This window comes from Myotis yumanensis, unplaced genomic scaffold (genome assembly GCF_028538775.1).
Source record: "Myotis yumanensis isolate MYYU_CA2020_CCGP unplaced genomic scaffold, mMyoYum1.0.hap1 SCAF_8, whole genome shotgun sequence".
NCBI lineage: Eukaryota > Metazoa > Chordata > Mammalia > Chiroptera > Vespertilionidae > Myotis > Myotis yumanensis.
The window spans coordinates 21,054,783-21,068,736 of record NW_027223759.1 but is presented as its reverse complement, the minus strand read 5'-3'; the positions used below and the strand labels follow the sequence as shown (position 1 = coordinate 21,068,736).

The 13,954-nt window shown below is 51.0% G+C and overlaps 1 protein-coding gene across 13 annotated transcripts in view; it reads left to right on the top strand.

Moving 5' to 3' along the window:
* Window positions 1-13,954, top strand: part of TNS1 (tensin 1) — a 221,249-nt gene that overhangs the window by 176,420 nt on the left and 30,875 nt on the right. For 10 of the 13 annotated variants that reach the window (XM_070422098.1, XM_070422097.1, XM_070422100.1 and 7 more), the window contains 3 exons: window positions 6,024-6,110; window positions 11,192-11,388; window positions 12,358-12,433. In XM_070422098.1, the coding sequence (XP_070278199.1) occupies window positions 6,024-6,110; window positions 11,192-11,388; window positions 12,358-12,433 (360 nt within the window). The remainder of the gene's footprint in view (window positions 1-6,023; window positions 6,111-11,191; window positions 11,389-12,357; window positions 12,434-13,954) is intronic. The other 3 variants (XM_070422101.1, XM_070422105.1, XM_070422103.1) reach the window with 1 other exon arrangement.

Below are 13,954 nucleotides of genomic sequence, written 5' to 3'. Positions count from 1 at the left end.
GAGCCATCTCACCTCAGCAGACACTGGGTTAGCCTGGAGAAGAGGCTGGCAGGAGCCCACACTAGCCATCCCTTCCTGCATTCATTGTCTGTTAGGCTCCAAAGCAGGCATTGAGATGGAAAGATCAATGTCTTTTAGTTCCTGTCCTCAAGAAACTTAGTCTAGTGAGGGACAGGTAATTCTAACAGAGTGCAATGTGTGCTACAACAGAGGTGGAGACCAAAGCCCTAGAGCCTGGAGAAAGCAAGGCTTATCAGCTAGGACAGTGATGGCGAACCTTTTGAGCTCGGTGTATCAGCATTTTGAAAAACCCTAACTTAACTCTGGTGCCGTGTCACATATAGAAATTTTTTGATATTTGCAACCATAGTAAAACAAAGACTTATATTTTTGATATTTATTTCATATTAAATGCCATTTAACAAAGAAAAATCAACCAAAAAATGAGTTCGCGTGTCACCTCTGACATGCGTGTCATAGGTTCGCCATCACTGGGCTTGGACAATCAGGGGAGCTTCCTGGAGGTAGCGACTTTGGGGCTGGAGTACATATCTTCCAAGGAGAGAGCAAATGCCCTCTGTAACTGCCTGTAGTGCTCTCTGTACTCAGACTTTAGTTTCTTAGGGAAGGCATAGAGAATGCTAGAGGGAGGTCTCTATAGACCCAAATTCCCTCTTGGGCATAACAAAACCTGAGAGGTTATCCTGACGCCCTTGCGCTCTGAGTGTCCAACCCTGGTGGGTCCTTTCAGGATATTTCTCTGTTTCGGAGGAGGCCCATGTCCCTCTTCTGGTCCAGTTGTCCTGTTGGTCCTCGCTTTAGGACCAGCTTTGTATGGGAAGCAGATGCTGAGAAACAAAGCTTCATTTCCTATCAGAATGTGAATGGGCTTATCTTTCTGGAGAGAGGAGAGAATGGAGCAATAGGAAGAGCTTATTGGAGAGATAAAGGCAAGAAATGGCAGTCTGTTCGGGCCATATTGGGGGGGCCAGGAAGGGTGCCCTTCCTTTCCACTGGCCTAAGCCTATGACCATTCATGGGGGTATTCAAACCGGGTGGGGAATCCTATGGCTTGATTTTGTTATGCAGCTAAAGCCCAGGCAGTTGTGAACCAGAGACTGGGGCTGGGGGGCAGGGGGCTTGTGCCAAGTTCCTCAGCTGATAGAGTGGTGGAAGCTCAGGGAGGAGAAGAGCAATCTGGGCAGCTGACTCTGCCCTGCACCCCTTTTTCCTAAATTTATGGGAAGCTGAGTCACCATGCCAGCTGCAAGGAGAGGGAGACACCCTTGCTGGGGATGGATGGTGGGTTTGGGGAAGTAGGCCAGCTGGCTATTGGGCTGGGCCCAGGACCTGGGTGTGGGGGCATGGACACCCAGAGCAGAGCACGGTCCCTAGCTCAACTGTCCATGACTTGAAATTGGCCATAATGGAAGAAGTTACACCATTGAAACTGGCAATTAGGGCTCTCCCCTGGAGAGCTAGTCTAGCAGCACATCATTGCTTTTACCCAAGAGTCAAAACACAGGATAAGTAGCTCTGTAACCCTAGCAGTGAAAGAAAGACTCCTTGGGAGTGGTCCAGGCTTTTCCTCCTGGTTTTCTGAAGGGAGGGGAATGGAGCCCTCTCAATATTTTACAGAATTGGGGTAGTGACCTGAGGAATAGTGGTACTCTAGCCTAATGAAGGGTAGGATCCAGGGGACTTTTCTCTGGGGAACAAGATGAATTACCTCCCCCTAACAAAACCCTTCTGTATAGCTCTCCTGGAGCTAGCTCAAGAGGAAGGTATACCTGAAAGTTTCAGGAAGGATGCCCATCTTGTAGTGCATCCCCCCTCAGCCTTTTCTCTCCTACTAGTTTCTGAGGTCTTGGCGTTCAACCTCTATATCTTGTAGCTGCTTGGTCTTTGGCTGCCAAGAAATCATAGGAAAGGGGCGATATTACTGGCACATCTCTGCTCCCATTTCTTCCACCAACTGTGTATGACTCAGGAGAAGGGATGAGATGCATAGAGGGGCAGTTATACCTCGTTTCCAGGCCTGTAAAGGGGTCTCTCTGGTCCATGCCCGTCATGAACAGTGTTTTTTTTATGTCAGCAGATCCTTAGTAACCCTTCAGGATGTCTGCCATGCAAGTGTAGATAAAGGCACGTAAGCAGGATCAATGTGCAGAATAGTCTAGAAGCTAGCGAGGATAAATTTCCATCACCTCTTTCTGCTCATTCTAATTCCACAAGAAGCTGGAACATAAGCTTTAACATGAGTAACCCAGGAAGCTCAGATCTAAGGGAGAATGTCTTCATGGCCATGAACTTGATCTGGTTTCTCCTAGCTTTTCTCCCTCAGGTCTTCATTTTCCTACTTGGCTATCCTCCATGCTCTGTATCATGTCCCTGGTTCTTTCCACTTTGATCCAACAACTCCTTATGCTTTATTTCAGCTTAGATCTCAGAGAACAATGACATAGTTTTTTTTTTTAACTTATTAAGGGGTAGGTACCAGAAACCTGTAGCACACACTACACTTTCTTGTGAAACATTAGAAATACTATCACAGCCAGGGACAAAGTAAGCATACCCATTATCACCACTATCATTTAACATTGTATTGGATGTCCTAGCCAGTGCAATAAGACAAGAAAAAGAAATAAGAGTCAGAGTTGGTGAGTCCAATCAAGTTATCTTATGATCCCAGTTCTGTGACTAGACTGATCTCAAATGTCTCTAGAGATAGAGATTTCAATGCATGTTGGGAGCAAGATGTGGATCTTATCCTTAAGGAGTCTAGAGTTTATTAAGAGGAAAAAAGAGCTGGAACTTTAAAGTCATTGGTAATAAGGGAAGTATGGAGAAAGTTCTGTGGGATTGAGGAAAAAGGAGATATCACTATCAGCGAGAGATTGGAGTGACTCTGTGTTGAGTGTGGGTTTTAAACAGAATCTTGGACAATGGGTAGGATTTTGGAAAGTGAATAGGGTCATTGGAGAAAGAGGTTGCACAGTGAAGACAGAAAAACATAGGAGTCAAGAAAGGTAGCCTGGGTCCTGCCTCTGGTTGGTCTTAAAAGCCGGACGAAAGAGCTTGAAACTTACTTAGTGGCAGTGTAGGAAACTTTATTTTAATCGGGAGAGTATGCCATGATCTGAGATATAGTTTAGGAAGCTGTAGTTTTGGAGACACTTCGAGTTGCGAGATGTAGGAGCATATTAGATAGCTTGGGTATGGGAACTGGATCAGGGTGCTGACCATGGAAATGAAAAAGAAGAGATGAATGTCAAGGATGCTGTGCAAGAAGTGGGTGTTTACAAATTGATTGGATGTAGTGGGTGAGGGGAAGGGAGACATCAAAGATGATTCTGCAGTTCCATGAATAGAAATAGAATGATAGTTCCATTAACAAACCAGGAGTTAGGAGAAAGAGCAAGTTTAGTGTAAGATGAAGACTTCAGGGTAACAGTTTGAGGTGATGGTGGAGCCTGTAGGTAGAGATGTATGAAAGGCAATTGAATATACATAATTGGAGTCTGAAAGAGCTATAGATTTGGAGCCATCCTCGCAAAGGTAAAATGTAAATCTTTGGGCATGGATGATGTCTCTATGTCACTGGGCATGCAGAAAAAAGAACATAGGGTAAAACAACCATGATGGAAATGGAGGCCATACAGTGGACTGAGAATGAATGTTCATGCTGGTGAGAGGAGATGCGGACTGTGGGTCATCACAGAAGTCAGGATAGTAAAGGGTTTCCAGGAGGAGGAGCGGGGGGAAGGGCAGCAATGTCACTGTAGAGAGGTCATGAGAAGGAGGACTGAGAAAAATGCACTGGGCTTGCCAATTAGGTGGCCTCAGTGATTTTCAAAGGCATATTTTCAGTAGGGTGATGGTGATAGAAGCCAGACTGAGGGACTGAGTGAGTGGGGAGGGAGTGTAGACAGCATGTTAACTACTCTTCTGAGTGGTTTTGTGATAAAAGGAGAGAAGATGGTAGCTAAAGAGGGTAGCAAGATATTCAGAACTTTTTGTACATATAGGAAAAGAGAGAATATGGAGGTTAGAGGGAGAAAAAAACAGATGAGAAAGAAAGAAATCGATAGAATAAGGTCTCTAAGAAAGTAAAAGGAGATAGGCTTAGGAGCCTAGGTGGATAATTTAGGCTCATCCAGGAGGTGAGGTACCTCTTCATGAAATAATGAGGGATAGATACAGACATAGGGAGCTCTGGGAGCTTGAATTGAGAACCCTCCATTCGATTATTCATCCAATATGAACCCCTAATCTGTGCTACATGCTATTCTAGGCTCTGGAAAAATGGTGATAAACAAAAATCTTTGCCTTCATGGTGGAGTTGGACAATAAACAAATTAAGCAAAGACATATACAATATGTCAGATGGGTGATAAGTGCCGTGGAGATAAAGCAGCAAAGTGCCAGTGAGGGGTTGAGGGTGTGTGGGTGGTTGCACTTTTTATAGGATGGTTAGGCATGGCTTTTCTGGGTGGTGAGGGAACGTGCCAGGTGAACACCAAGTGCAAAGGAGTATACCTGCTATGAGGAATGTAGTGGGACACGAAGTCAGAGAGGTCATGGGAATGAGGGCCAGCTTACATGGGCCTTGTAGGTGATCATATAAACTTTGGCTTTTGCTCATTTTGTTGTGAGGAGCCTTAGGAAGGATTTGGGCAGAAGAGTGATTTCATCTGACTTGTTCTAAAAGGATCAGTGTGGCCTGCATGGAAGAAAGAAGACCAGTTAGGAGGCTGCTGATTTGGATCGAGATGGTCGGCATATTTTTGAGGTGGAGTCATTAAAACTTATAGGTAGACCAGCAGTGGGATGTAAGAGCAAGAAATCAGGAGGTGAGATGCCTCTTCATGAAATAATAAAGCATAGATATAGGAAAGTCAAGGTTTTTGATCTTAGCAACTAGAGGATGGAGTTGTTCTTTATTGAGATGGGTACCGATATAGGAAGAGCTGGCTTAGAGGGGATATCGTAAGTGTGACTTTTGCCATGTTAGATTTGAGATGCCCACAAAACATCCAAGATGGTGGAACATATAAGTTAGGAGTCTCAGGGGGAGGATCGAGCTTAGAAATGTGAGGGTAGCATTGTGTGGCTATCATGTAAAGCATGCCGCTGCATGCCATCCCCTAGAGCGTGAGCACAGGTCGAGGAGAGGTGCCAGGAGTGCATCTGGCATCTCACACATTCAGCAGTTAGGGACGTAGGAGGAACCAGCAGAGAAACTGCTGTGGAGCAGCTTGTGACGTGTGGAGGAAAGCTGAAAGGGCGAGGGTCCCTGGAAGCCAGTGGTAGTGGTCACTGGGAGGCCATGAGTGTGAAGATGGCTTGGGAGTCAGCTAGGGTGAATGAAGGGATGACATAGCAGATCCTCATAGTGCATCCAGGCAGGCTTACTTTAAGGACTTTGCAGTGATGCCCAGCAGCTTTGGGCAGGAGTAGAAAATCCCACAGAGCAGGATTTCTATGGTAGGTGTGATGGAAGAACAAAGGGCTGAGGGAAGCTTGGATGCCAGGGAGTAGGACCCTTGGACTCAGCCTGGCGTGGTCACAGCTGAATCCAGGAAGAGGCAGGTGCCCATGAGAGGAGAGAGGACCCAGGGTGGGGCCATGCTGACTGTGAGGGGCAGGTGACATGTGGGGCAACAGGACTGAAATCTCCTGGGCCCAGGCTGGGGGTAGAAATTAGAGGGACATGGTGACCTGCCAAACAGCAGGAGGTCTGTCTGCCCTTTGGAGGAGTAAGATCCTAGATCCATCCTCTCTTCTTATCTGACCTCTTCCCCCTTCCCTCCAGAGTGTGACCAGAATACCAACTAATTTGATTTTTTCTTTGTTTTTGTTTTGTTTTGTCTTGTTTAATGCCTCGTTCCTTGCGTTCTTTGTTGTCCCATGTCCATCTGTCCCTTGTGCCATGGGTGTGGTGCCTTCCTTGCCTGGTGTCATCCCTTCCCTTCCTGCTTGCCTCCCATCCCTGCCGGCTCCCCCCGGGGTGGTGTGGGCAGCGTACAACGCCAGATTGCAGGGTCTTGGGCTACGTGTCAGCTACCGGCACCCTCCTCTCCACCGGCTCCGATCTTCCTCCCTCTCTGGTTGGTTCCTCTCCTCTCCTCTCCCCTTTATAACTCCATGGCCCTCATCTAGCTCTCAGTTTCTCTCTTCCCCTCCTCCTTCATGGACTATTTCTTCCATACTTTTGCCTCTTTCTTCCTCTCTCCTTATTTTTCCATTTCCTCCTCACTTTTCTTCTTCTCCTTCTGTCCTCTTCTTTCCATCTGTTTCCTATTCGCTTTGCCGTTCTCTCCTTTGCTCACTGCCCCCTTCTCTCTCCTTTTCTCACTGCCCCCTTCTCTCTCCTTTTCTCACTGCCCCCTTCTCTCTCCTTTTCTCACTGCCCCCTTCTTTCTCCTTTTCTTACTGCCCCCCTTCTCTCTCCTTTTCTCACTGCCGCCCTTCTCTCTCTTTGCCCACCTGTCCCTCCTCCCTCCTCCCTCCTTCTGCATGAGTGAGTGCTCCCACTTCTGCATGGACACAGGCCTGATGCTTCCAGCCTTGGCCTTAACTGCTAGGATCAGGGTCTTGGGTAAGGAGACTAACTCTCAGGCTCCCTGTGGACACGCAGGCCTTTGCAGTGAGGGAGCTCAGCGCCAGGTCTGGGGCCTCAGCAGGAGACAAAGAGTGATGCCCAGCTCCTGCTGCTCTGTCCATTCCTGAGTATAGCACTCCCTGGGGACAGAGCACCGCTGTGACCTCATTCCAAATCTCTGATACCCACGGCCAAAAGTCAGAAGCCCTGGGTGTGGCCCTGGGTCTGACGTGACCACCTCTGTGACCCTGGGCAAGTCTCTTCATTGCTCAGAGCTAAGTTTCCCCATGTGAAAAATGGAGGGATCACTGTCCTGCTGTGGGTACTTCCCAACATGGGGGACCCTTCATCAAGGGCCAGATTGCTCTGTTTGAGAGTGATGGAGTTCACTGTGTCTACCTTGGTCTCTTGACAAATGGACCTATAGCCTTTTAGACCTGGGGACCGAGTCACCTTATTCTTTCCCTGCTCCTTGGAGCCACAGGGCTGAGCCCAGGAGAAGATGCTGTGACCTTGACTAGTTCCGGGAAAAGGCTTATTAGGGGGTGGTGGGCACAGTTGACTCCCAATGGCAATATCTGGTATTTCCTGGACCTCCCTCTCCCAGTCCATGGAAAATGGGGAGATGGCTCTAGCAGAATGCCCCCATCTGCCTCCTCTTCTCTCCCTCCTCCTTTTTCTCGGCCCGTGGTGGGGAGTGCAGGGTTCAGCTGGGCCTGGGGTTTGGGACCGTTCTGGGGTGGTGGGCCTGTCCTGAGGGGAGCTGGCATGGCTTGCCCTGGGGCTGCTAGTGTGATCGCCGTGTGGCTTTCTGGTGCCCTGGCCCAGCAGGTGGCCTCCCGGATCCCCTCACTTCCGGAGCCCCGGCATGCCATCGGACACCTGTCCCGCCACCTGGAGCTGAGGAATCCAGTCTTCTGGAAATCGGAAGGCTGGAAGGAAGAGCTGGGTCTGTGGGGTGGAAGCGGCCAGGATGGGCTTGAAGGGAAGGCCTGTGATGAAGCCTGACACTGGGGATATTTGTCTGTGAGACCAGGGGCGGGCAGGGCTGGACCCTACCAGAGGGTGTGTATTGATGGTGTTAGAACTACAGCCCCAGAATTGCAGTGCATGTTTGTGTGTGCATGTGTGTATGAGTGTGTGTGCGTGTATGTTTGTGTGTGTGTGTGTGAGTGTGTGTATGAGTTTGTGTGTATGAGTGTGTGTGTGAGTGTGTGAGTGAGTGTGTGTATGAGTGTGAGTGTATATGAGTGAGTGTGTGAATGAGTGTGTGTGTGTGAGTGTGTGTGTGTATGAGTGTGTGTGTGTGTATGAGAGTATGATGGTTTGTGTGCTAGATGAGGCGGATTTAGTGTCATAGGACTAGCCTGCTTTAGGGGGGAGCCTTGCAGCCAGCTGCTCCCAAGCTCAACACCATCTGGGGAGCGGAGTGAGGACCCCTGGGGAATGGGGCTGTTCCGGCGCCCTGCTCTTCAGGTCTGGCGGCTCGTGTGGAGGCCCTAGGCTGAAGTGACCCCTGTCCTGCAGGCGGTGGGGAAGGCCCAGTGCCCACGGTGTGTGAGTCCTGAGAGGGCTACAAAGGGCTCTGAGTGTGGCCCATCATTATCCTAAAGAACACTTGATTGCTGTAGGAAGGGGCTGACGAGAGGTTCTGAGGGTGACCCTGACCTCCCGCTGTTCCTGTTGGGCGAAGGCTATGTGTGCACACACGTGTGTGTATACGTGTATGTGCGTGGTGCCTGTGTGCGTGTAGAGAGTGGAGCACATAGGCATGGTGGCCCTGAGAGAGAGAGCGCCCTAGAGACAGAAAGGCCCGGGGTTGAGGGTGGGGGAGCAGGCCTATTTTTATTATCGGTCAGTCTCCAGGACGTGAGGGAGGGCTGTTCTCTCTCTGACACTGGCTGTCAGCCTGTGGCCAGACGGCCCAGCTTGGCTGGGGAACAATGGGGCTCTCTTCTCTCCCCTCCGCCCAGCTTCATCTCCCCTCCCATAGGGAAAGACAAGAGAGAGGGAACATGGCTCTCCGGGCACTGAGGGGCAGATCTGGGCCTGCCAAGGGGGACAACAGTGAGACACTGTGTTCAAAGAATGTGAGAGGCCCTGGCTGGACACTGGTGCCGTGGGGTGCTCTGTGGGGGAGGGGCTGTCCCGTGGGAGTGGAATGCGGGGTCTTCCCCTCCTGTAGAGGGAGGCTCCCCTGCAGCGCCCTCGCTCTTTGGAGGTCATTCTGGTTGTCCCTCTGCCTCTGGACTGACCACGCTCCCATGCTGCTCTGGTGGCACTGGAGAGAGGCCGGGAAGAGGGGAGATGGCCTTCAGGTGTCCAACAGCCTTCTGTGAGGGTCTCTGCCCTCCACAGTTGGTAAGCCCCTCCAGCAGCCCAGCCTCCCTCCAGGCATTGCAACCACCTGAACATGGAGGTTGTCATGGGCACACTGGGGCAAAGGTTCTTTGTTCCTCTGGGAAATTCAGTGCCTCCAACAGACCCACTTTCAAGGGCAGACATCAGATCCTACACAGGGAAACGGGCCACTCCTCACCAAGGCACAGGGATCTGCCAGGAAGAGGCTGCGGGGCTGGGCCAGCCGGAACTGAAACCAGCCCTAATGCATTTCTGTTAACCTTGGGGCTGAACTCAGTTCCAAACCCCAAGAGCCTTTTCCAAATGGGCCTCCTTTGTCACAATTATTATTAGAAAATCAATGGCTATGTCTGTTTCTCTCTAATGTTTTTGCCAGGAATGAAACCAGCAGTAGTTCTGAACCAAGCGCCCAGGAAGGCTGAGGGGAAGGGGGCTCAGAGGGAGAGAGAGAAGTGCAGCCGAGGGTAGGGGCGCCCGCAGGCATGGTGGGGGGTGCAGGTGGCTGCTCTGAGGGTGAGGGCCTAGTATGCAATGGGGTCCCTGTGCGCTGCTCAAGACTTTCGGAGATGCACCCCATCTTTCATCTGGCCCCTGGTTAGGATGATGTGATCCCCAAGTTTCTATTCTGAAAGTCAGGGCACTTCAAAGCGAGGGGCTTGTTTTCTTTAAATAAAACAGTTTGTGAGTCCAGATTACAGTCCCCATTTGGGCTCTTTTCTCTTAGTTGAGATGGCAGGCAGGCTGCCCCCTAACGATAAATATCTCCACGTGGAGAGTCGAAACACCACCGGGTACCTTCTGCATTTGTAAGTGTGTGTGCCAGTCCGGCGGCTCTCCAGACGGGGCCCCTAACTATGGGCAAGTATGAGTGTGTGTGTCGGAGTGTGTCTGTGTGCGTGTGTGTATGTGCCCGGCCCTGGAGTTGGCAGCAGGCAGCCTGTTATTCATGGCAAGTAGGAAGGCTTCCCAGCATGTGCTTCTCATGGCAGCCTCAGCGACTGTGCCAGACGGGAGCTGGGAGGCCGCCCGTGGTGTGCAGACCCCACTCTGGGTGGTAGATGATTCGGTCAGAAGGAGGGTGATTGCTGTTTGGCTGCACCGGCACATTCCTAGGGGCCAGCAGTGTATGCGTGTGTGCGGTGCGTGTACAAGTATGTGTGTGTACGTGTATGTGTGAGTGCATGTGTGCCATGGGACAGGGTTCCCAGGTGTGCTGGCATGGGGCTGGTGTGGCCAGGGTCTCAGTCCCATGTGACCTTTGGTAAGTCCCAGCACCTCCCTGCTCTTGGGTGGGGGTGAGGGCAGGGCTGAGAGCTGGCACGAGCTGATCAGGACTAGGGGCCTGAGTCTTGGTCTCTGGGACCCAGGGGGGGGGGGCGGGGGGAAGGGTACGTTTTCTAGGATTCTGAAGCCAGCTCGGTGAGGCAATGTGTTCCGTGCCACAGCCCAGCTGTGGGAAGAGAGAGTGGGAAGGAAGGAGGGTGGGGTTAACAACATCCCCAGGCCCAAGGAATGGAAGGAAGGACAGAAAAGCAGATGGAGCTCATGACTCCAGCTCTGCAGGCTATTCTGCTGGGAGGGGCAGGGTAGGACCCTGGACCATTTCGGGGGCAAGAAAGGGGTGGGTAGCCAAGGACGGGCATAAAGGAAGTTGGTAAGAGGTTTCAGAAGTGCACTGGATGAGGTTGGGGAACCCCGGAGAAGGTCAGCAATATTCCAGGGGCCAGTTTGGACTGGAGACTTTATAACAAGACTTAGTCATTTCTTTGTTCCTTCTTGGGAGCACCATTTGCAAGATGATGCATTATGCACTCTTTCCAAAAGTTCTCCCCCATGGGCCTGATGTTGCTTGTTGGTTGATCAGTCGCCTTGGAGACTGTCTCTCCTCCCTCCACCTTCCCTCATTTGCCTGGAAGCTCTGGCCCTCTGCCTCCAGGCCTTGGAAGGAGTTGACATCTGTTTCTTGTATCAGTCCTTTGTGTTCTGGGCCCCAGCCCTGTGCGGACTAGATTCCTGGTGAAGGCCAGCCCAACTTAAGCAGGTCCCCCGCCCTGCAGAGAAACCCAGGGTGTGGGCAGAGGGAGGCAGGGGGAGGTGCAGAGGGAGGCAGGCCCAGCTCCAGCACGGCCCCTGAGTGTGCACTGTCTCCTCTGGGGGAATCAGGCCCCATCGATCCTTTCTCATACAATATTCTCATGGCCCTCTCTGCCCTGCCATTCCTCCCAGGGGTGCAGGCTCGGGAGAAGCAGCCTGCAGAGCCCCCAGCCCCTCTCCGGAGGCGGGCAGCCAGCGATGGACAGTATGAAAACCAGTCTCCAGAACCCTCATCCCCCCGGAGTCCTGGGGTGCGCTCCCCAGTCCAGTGTGTGTCCCCAGAGCTGGCTCTCACAATTGCTCTCAATCCTGGAGGGCGGCCCAAAGAGGTGAGTCCTTAGACCACATGCTGGGGCCACAGAAGGTAGCAGAGCCCATCTGAATGCCCCAGCAACATGATGGTCCACTGGGCAACACGGACCTGTCAGTAACCTAGTAATTGTTTTCCTCTCCGCATCCTCACCCAAGGCTTCAGCATGTGGAACCTGGAGCTCATTTCCTTCCCTAAATAGCTTTTATGTCCTCGTGTCTTCCATTAACATTGAGATTGAGTTCCCTTCTTGACTCCTAAAGAGCTCCCTGAGCAGTTGGTAAGAATCTGGGTGTGACACAGCGACCACAGTCTGTAAACTTCAAAGCAGATCATAGAGTCTGACAAAGTGTTTTTGAGCCCTTTCTAGGTATAGGATTTTCCCTGGAGATCTAACTTCAATGCCCAAACCTTTGCATTGCTGAGACATTTCAGTGGTTTGAGGCATTGGGTCTTAAACTTCAATGTGCATAATAATCACCGGGAGTTTGTTAAAATGTAGATTCCCGAATCCACCTCCAGAGGTTCCAGCGTGTTAGCTCTGGGATGGGGAACCTGCATTCTAAACGTGCACTCTGGAAGGTTCTGATGCGAGTAGTCCATGTCTGATAGAATCCAGGCTGAGTCATTCTGGACATGAATGGCTTTTGGACATCTTTTCTCTCCTGCCTTCTGCTAGGACCCGTGTCCCCTGCCCCCAGCCCTTCACTTTGGCTCTGTTTGAAATATTTCCAAAGCAGGTGCTCCTGAAGTCCGCCTGTGCCTTACAAATGGCCTGGAAAAATAACCACTTTCCGTTCTCTTGGCTACAAGGAGTTGTAGGGGCCATGAATATGGGCAGCATCTGCCTTTGATCTCTGTTCACCTGGCAGGGGTGGAGGGTCGGGTTGGCGAGGGGCTTTGAGGCCTGGTTAACTGGGAAACACCTCCTTCTCAAGGTTATGGCCACTAATGTACCCCCTTTCCTCCCCTTGTTTTTCTCCTGCAGCCCCACTTGCACAGCTACAAAGAGGCCTTCGAGGAGATGGAGGGAACCACTCCATCCAGTCCACCGCCCAGTGGGGGTAAGAGCTCCCCACTAAGCCTGTCTTCCTTGGGTCCCCTCGGGCCCCTCTCAACCCCTGCCTGTGTAAGCACCCCAGGTTTGGGGTGGGTGGTGCTGGCAAAGTTGAGCAGGGCCACAGTCTGTCCCTAATCACCCTGTGGCTCATTTCACTTCACCTTCCACCCCCATTTCCCTTCTTTTCTGTGGTCCACACCCCCACATCTACAGAGACAGCAGCGATGTCTTAGGGTCCCACTGACTGACATTGGGGCCCTGGGCTCCTGGGTGTGGAGTTTTCCTAGACGTTGAGACTTTGCATCCTCTATAGAAAACATCCCGTACCCTTAAAGTGACTCTTTGCGACAAGTAAGACAACCCTTAACCTTCTTGCTTCTAATGCCCATTTCTGTGTGCGTCCGGGCCGGTCATTCAGTGTCTGTCAAGGAAAGAAAGGCCCCGCATGCTCAGGCTTACTGAGTCCCATCTCTCCCATCCTTGGCCTTCAGGCAGGAGCATTTAGTCTGCACCCCCGATGCACTCACCAAAGAGGCAAATCCCTAAAGGTCAGAGAGGTTTCCACCCAAAGAGAAGGCTGGATGAGCACAGGAGTGGGACAGTGCTCCTTTTTATGGTGGAAGAGACCGTGCAGAGGAGCTTGGAGAAGCACTTTGTGGGAAAGCAGTGAAGGAACAACACTGGGCTGTGAAGGCTCCAGGGTTCCCGGGAGAGGCCTGGGTTGGCAGAGGAGGGGGGACTGGTGTTGCTCTGGGATCGGGTTGGCTGGGCTGGGCTGGGCCCAAGCTGTCTATGCATTTGCCCCGTGAGAGGGGAGGGGTGTGAGGAGGAGAGCTGGGTGGGCCCTGTGTTCTCCTGGTGGCTGACACCAGAACCAGGCCCTTGCTCCAGTAGAACTTGTGTCGCCTGCTATCTGGGGCATGCGGGAGGCTGACGTCATGACTGGAGGCCATGGCTCTCCCTAGAGCAATGCTGTCCAAAGGAAATATAACACGAGCCACGTTTGTTATTTAAACATTTCAAGTAGCCACATTTAAAAAACATATCGAGAAACTGGGGAAATCAAATTTAATGATCTTTTTTATTTAACCCCAAGTATCCAAAATATTATCATCTCAACAGGTAAATCACTATAAAAATAGTAATGAGGTATTTTTCAATCTCTAAAAAATATAAAAAGAAACCAGTGAAATGAATTTTAATAATAGATTTTATTTAACCCCAGCGATCTAAAATATTATCATTTCAACATGGAATGGTAAATATTGAGATATTTTGTGCTCCTGTTTCACACCAAATCTTTGAAATCTGTGTGTTACAGCTCTCGGTTCAGACTGGTCACATTGCAAGTTCTCCGTAGCCCCATGTGGCTCATGGTGACCATATTGGACAGTGCAAGCCCTGGGCAATCTACTCAAGAGGCAGCTCTGTGGCCTTTTATGACTCCGTGGAGTCTCTCCCTGGCCTTACCCTTCACCTTCACACCTACTCTGATTCCCTATCGGTCCAAATAGCCAAGATCTTG